Below are 6,237 nucleotides of genomic sequence, written 5' to 3'. Positions count from 1 at the left end.
TGATCCTCCTAAACGTACCAAACTGATCCTCCTAAACGTACCAAACTAATCCTCCTAAACGTACCAAACTGATCCTAAACGTACCAAACTGATCCTCCTAAACTCACTAAACTGAGCTCCGTTCAAACATCCACGCTTTGTAATTACGTTACTGTGTCTTTGGGGAAATATATAAACACAACGATGGTCTAAAGAGAGCAAAGAGCGCTTCTCTCTCTCTTTCACTTGGCTTCTTAGTATTTTGCTTTAGGTGAGCTATTGGCTCTAACAGGTCCAGGTCCAGGTCCTGTGTAGTCTCTCAGGAGGATTCAAACAAAAGGCAGACTCCAAACCCCCCCGATATTCACACGCTAATGATGCTCGACGTGGTCGTGATTTATATAAAAAGTACACAGTGAGAGTGAAGATGAAGTGCTGTTGCAGTAAAAGAAGAAGAAGAAGAAGAAGAAGAAGAACCACTGGGATCTGTTTTCACATTCAGAAGACGTCCCACGGTTGAATACTGTAGTCATGGAAACAGAGAGGCAAAGCCGGCTCGTCACGGGGCTAAATAAGACCAACTCCTCCTCTTCATCATCATCCTTCTCCTCCTCCTCATCCTCCTCCTCCTCTTCCTCCTCCTCTGATACCCGGCCAGGACAGGAAGCCCGGCTGTGACCTGCAGGCCGTAACCTGTCTAGTAATTGTCATGTTAAAACAAATGAAATCGTTGTGCTAAATATATGCGATAATGTTGATGAAATGCCAACATTTTGTTTTGAAGCTCATATTATGATATAAATATCGACAGGACGATTGATCTCTTGAAAACCACATGAATCATAATCATTTCTTCAATAATATTGAAAAGAAAATCACACGAGATCCAACGTTTTCTGACCAGACTTTAACCTGCATCTTAAAAATAAAATGTCTTTCTTTATATTTTTATTACCTCGTGTTTCAGAGCAGAGATGACGATCGGCTGAACAGATTTAATATGTCTTCTGTCACTGATTTGTATCTTAAACGCTTCAAAAACGCAACAGAATTGATCAAATAAAATCATGTTACTGTCATTTTCTGGATGTAAAACACACACCCACACACACACACAGCTGACCACGAAAACAATCAGCAACAAGTGGAAATATTACACCGCTCCTGCATTTTGCAACACAAGTTTGTACATTCCTCCACGGGAGAAATAAACGCTTTTGACGAGACATCTTCAAGGACAGGCCCTTCCTCCACACGCACGCACGCACACGCACACACACACACACACACACACACACAGCTGATGCTTCTGAATAAAACCAAAATAAAAAGGCCCTCAGGACTGAAAATCTGGAGGGAAAAAAAGTCTGATTCTTGTCACATTCCATCAGACAAAGAGGTCCGACACGTTCGGAGTGAAGTCGAGCTTCAAGAACAGAAGAAGCTCACAGTTTCATCTACATTTCCTCCAATAGTACGAGGAAAGAAAAGGGAAAGAAATGGTTTGAAAGAAGGATAAACATCAATAACACCAGCGAGAGGAAACAGGATTTAGGAGGAGAAAAGAAGAAAAGGTTGTTTACAGTGAAATCCAGTATTGTTGACGGTTAAATCTGTGTTTTAAACAAAGACCTTTAAGACCGATTCATCGTGTTTACTTCTGTTGGAATAAACCTTTCAGTGTCATAAATGTTGGTGTACAAGAAGAAGTTTATTTAGCAGGCGCCACCCGACAAATAGCAAAATAATCAGGCCATCTGTTTGTTGGACGGGGAAAACGCTAGAGATGGGAATCCAGAATCGGTTCCCCTTGAGAACCGGCTCCTAGATGTCCGAAGGTGTCATAAATTACACATCTATATACTCCAGCAGAGACAGGTCCACCATGGACAGACCCAGATCCTCCAGCAGAGACCGGTCCACCGTGGACAGACCCAGATCCGGAGCTCTGGAGGGAGGAGGAGAGCTCAGCTCCCGGCAGCAGCAGCAGCGCCTCCTCCTCCAGGAGCAGAGCTTCTCCTCTCTGGGAGCCAACACCGACACCACGCTGCTGGAGACCCAGAACGTATTGCTGGACCCGCTGGAGGGAAGGGAGGCACGGGAGAACCAGAACCAGGACTGAGAGGGGCAGACTGTCAGACCCTGCTGCAGTAACATGAGAGGTTTTCTAAAGGGACTCTGGTGCTCAGAGACACTACAGCTTTATTCCACACGGACCAACAGAATCAACACTAAAAGTTCCTTGTAGCAGCTTTAAGTAGATTCCAGCCTTACTAACTGCCACCGTCAAAGACACGTGACCGCCTCATAATATTAAACATGTTTTCATCCATCTTTTCTATGGTCGGTACAGTTTACTGCACAACAACTGCAAGCGAGCGTCACCGCAGTAGCAAGCATTTGGCAAGCAAGCAGCATTCCTATAGACAACTATGGGGAAAGCTTCCGAGCGGAGCGGCACCACAGCGGCAATCCGTCTGCAGCTGAGAGACGACTCCATCGACTCGCTGTCAACTAGGACTGGGACTAAACCAGAGCAGAGAAGAAGGTTCTGCCCTCTGAATGTGAGTCTAAACCCGTCTATACAGAGCAGACAGAAGCGACAGGAAACTGACATGGAGCAACAGAATAGGTGAATAAAGCACGGATATAATAATAAGTAAATATCAAGAGTGGTATAAACAACTTTCCCAAACTCACACGCAGCTGAAAAACTCAAAAGTATATATATCCCAGCATGCACTGGGACTCCACATAGATACAATTTGAGTGAGTTTCATCAAACCTCCAACCTCCTCACACTTAATTGATTAATTGGTTTCTGCACTATTTCATGCCCTTTTTGGCCGATGCTAGTTTATTAATCGATACCGTGATGAATAAGTCTGAACACATTTTTACATTACTGCTAACACATTTTTATATGGAATAAACTATATTGTTTTTAAACTTATTTTAGGGGTGTAACTAACAAGTATTTATATTATTAATACATTATTAGTCCACAAAATATCAAAGAAATCAACATCACAAGCTCCAAACGTGAGGTTATCATGTTATCAACAATAATAAAATAAAAAACAACAACAAATATATTCAATATACAATTATATAAAAGAGAGAGAGAGAGAGAGAGAGAGAGAGAGAGAGAGAGAGAAAAGAGAGACAGAGAGACAGAGACAGAAAGAGAAAAGAGAGACATAGAGAGAAAATAGAGAGACATAGAGAGACAGAGAGAGAGAAAAGAGAGAGAGAGACAGAGACAGACAGAGAGGAAGAAAGGTTGTAATGATGGTAAATATGTGTCATTAAGAGATATTGAGTATTGATCACCTGAAGAATTGCTGCACAAATCCTCAATCAGACACAAGCTGTTAAAGCAGGTCTAAGTCACGCCCCTAATTACCGAATATGCAAATGAGCTCAGGTGTGCCATTTAAAAAGCAGATGAATTTCTTACCTGTTTTTCCAGCATGATCATTCTCTCAGTATCATGACCTTCATGGAGAGAGTGTTTGTGTCCAGTTCACGTCCTCCCGTTCAGACACACTCCTCCTCTGTCGGCATCTTCTTCTTCACGGATGAAGCAAGAGAGAGAAGAAGAAAAAAATAATAATAATACCCCAAAAAAAGAAAAAGAACGGTTTTTTGAAGCTAACTAGCTGGGAGGCTAGCAAGACAGCTTTACGGTGCTTTATTTTATCCTTGAGATAAATGTTCCTCACTGGCTCCAGTGTGTCTCCACATTCATATAAAAAGGAGATTAACGGGCGGTGTATTCATGGGGGAAAAAAAACAACCAACGGCTAGCTGAGTTAGCGTGCTAAGGGCTAAGCTAACGTTAGTGTGCTAGCAAGCTAAATCTCAGCAAAAAAAAATGTTTTATTTGTCTGCTCTTCGTTCATCGCTGGTCCGCTGTGTTCAAGTCCAATTTTTTTTAATGAATAAATACAACGGAAAAGTCTCCGACTAAATCCGCGCCCGTTGCTCGCACGACGACGACATCCCGGAGAGGAGTGGTCAGACTCCGGAGAAGATGTGGCTGATTTTGATGCTTAAATGGATGCTGCTGAAGAAAAGACGCTGCTGCTGCTGCTGCTGTTGCGGGCGGAGAGTGAAAGTGTGTCTCAGAATAACGACGCTCTGTGAACGCACCACACACGCAGAAGGAGGCGAGACATTGGACGCATTTGAACACACCTCAATGTATATTATAATGTAGTATATCTGTAATGTAATATATACTTAATAATAATAATAATTTCATAATAATAAATATAATACATGAATAATACAAAATAAAAATACAAAACAAATTCAAACTTGTATTAATTCACACATGTATAAATAAAAAGTTCTTAAATTAAAAAATAATTTTAAAAAATGCATTCCATTTAATTCTAAAATGAATTAAGTGGAAACAACAAATTAGAAATAATAACAAATATGTTTTTACTATTTCAAAACGATTGTAACAATTTTCTATTCATCCTTAAAAAGGAGAACACACCCCACCAAATGTATATTGAATATATACTTTTAATTCTAGCAAATGATAAATAGAATACATGAATAATATAAGATAAAAAATTCAAGCTTTTAATCATTTACATATATATAAATAAAAATATGTTTTTAAATTTAAAATTTTTTTAAAAATGCATGCATTTAATTCTAAAATGTATTAATAAGTAGAATAAAGGAATTTGAAATTTTACAAAATATGCACTTTTATGCATGTTTTTTTACTATTTCAAGACGATTGTAACAATTTTACATTCATCCTTAAAAATAACAATGATAGCAAGACTTTAGTTATAACTATTGATTAGTTTTTTTGTCAATTAATGTTTTACATATAATATTGACATTAAGTTTAGTTTATTGGAGAGAAGGGGCAGTGCAAAATAATAAATCCACATGATTAAATCTAGAATTAGCCAAAAGGCTATTTATTGTCTGTAGAGTCTGGCCAAGGTGTTATACAAAAACAAACAAACAAAATACTTATTTTTAAGTATTTAATAGCATACTTTTAATTTTTTTTTTAAAAGATACGTAAACTAACAAAATATATGCTTTTAAATCTGTTTTTATTCTATTTTAAAACGGCCTTAACAAATCCACATTCCTCCTTAATATTCGTAATAATTAGAAGACTGTACTTATGATTCCAGACCTTTATTTAATGCCCTATTTTCTCAGGGACACAGAAACGTATCCTCTCCCCCGCGGTGCATTCTGGTACTTTATGTAAATCCAACATGGCGGCCGCCTGCACCACCAGAGCGCTCCGTAAGGTCGGCGGTAGTATTTTGGAGTCTCCAGCCTCCTTTCTGGTGGGGAATGTGAGCGCTCGCGGGTCCAGGAGGACGTACGGTACCGGAGGGTACCGGTCCAATCTGCTGTCCTCTCTGCGGACCGGAGGGTACCGGTCCAGGGTGCTGGGCTGCACCGTCGTCCTGCTCGGTGGAGGTTTGGGTTTATACCAGACTGTGAAGTACAGGTTTCAGCAGCACCACCTGGCCGAGGAGGAGACCAAGGTGAGTCCGCTCTCCAGAGCCTCTAACGCGGTCACACTGTGAGCCGGTGTCCCGTTGATCTCCGCTGGTTCCGGAGCTCCATTGTTACCTAACTTCTGCTGACAGGGTCACCTGAACTAAGTCCTTCACTCCACCTACGTTTAGTATTGACAGATTAAGTTACTAGTTAGTAGTAGTGCCATGTAACTAGGTACATTTACTCAAATACTTTTAAAGTAGGCTACTTGTACTTTAGTATTTCAATTGTATGCAACTTTATACTTCTACTCCACTACAATTCAGAGGAACATATTGTACTTTTACTCAAGTACATTTGTTTGGCAGCTTTACTTACTTTGCATTTGTACATAAATAAATATACAAAAACAGCCACTTTATATGAGTGTACGTCAGACCTGCATCATCTCTCCTCTTCTGCCTCGCTCCAGGTCTCAGGAGGACGAGGTCTGGCATTGACCCTGTACCAGTACAAGACCTGTCCCTTCTGCAGCAAGGTGCGAGCCTTCCTGGACTACCACGGGCTGCCGTACGAGATCGTGGAGGTGAACCCGGTGATGAGGAAGGAGATCAAATGGTCGGTCTACAGAAAAGTGCCCATTCTGATGGTGGATAGTGACGTGGTAAGACTGACAAAATGTTTCTTCACCTCCGGTTCTGCCTAGTGAAGTCAAAGCTTCATGTGTTAAAGCTGCATTCTCTCTAGTGTCCACCAGGG

At 40.7% G+C, this 6,237-nt stretch overlaps 2 protein-coding genes across 2 annotated transcripts in view; one reads left to right on the top strand and one right to left on the bottom strand.

Moving 5' to 3' along the window:
- Positions 1–4,079, bottom strand: part of LOC116396097 (ral guanine nucleotide dissociation stimulator) — a 43,847-nt gene extending 39,768 nt beyond the window's left edge. The window contains exon 1 of the mRNA XM_031870501.1: positions 3,440–4,079. Within this exon, the coding sequence (XP_031726361.1) occupies positions 3,440–3,460 (21 nt within the window). The 5' untranslated portion in view covers positions 3,461–4,079. The remainder of the gene's footprint in view (positions 1–3,439) is intronic.
- Positions 4,080–5,221: 1,142 nt separating this feature from the next.
- The window catches only part of ptgesl (prostaglandin E synthase 2-like), a 5,673-nt gene continuing 4,657 nt past the window's right edge, over positions 5,222–6,237 (top strand). Inside the window, exons 1-2 of the mRNA XM_031870543.1 lie at positions 5,222–5,522; positions 5,951–6,142. Of these exons, the coding sequence (XP_031726403.1) occupies positions 5,244–5,522; positions 5,951–6,142 (471 nt within the window). The 5' untranslated portion in view covers positions 5,222–5,243. The remainder of the gene's footprint in view (positions 5,523–5,950; positions 6,143–6,237) is intronic.

The sequence above is a fragment of the Anarrhichthys ocellatus genome, unplaced genomic scaffold (assembly GCF_004355925.1).
Source record: "Anarrhichthys ocellatus isolate YVR2014 unplaced genomic scaffold, GSC_Weel_1.0 scaffold53, whole genome shotgun sequence".
Lineage (NCBI taxonomy): Eukaryota > Metazoa > Chordata > Actinopteri > Perciformes > Anarhichadidae > Anarrhichthys > Anarrhichthys ocellatus.
The sequence above is the reverse complement of the archived record's forward strand: the minus strand, read 5'-3'. Positions and strand labels throughout refer to the sequence as shown.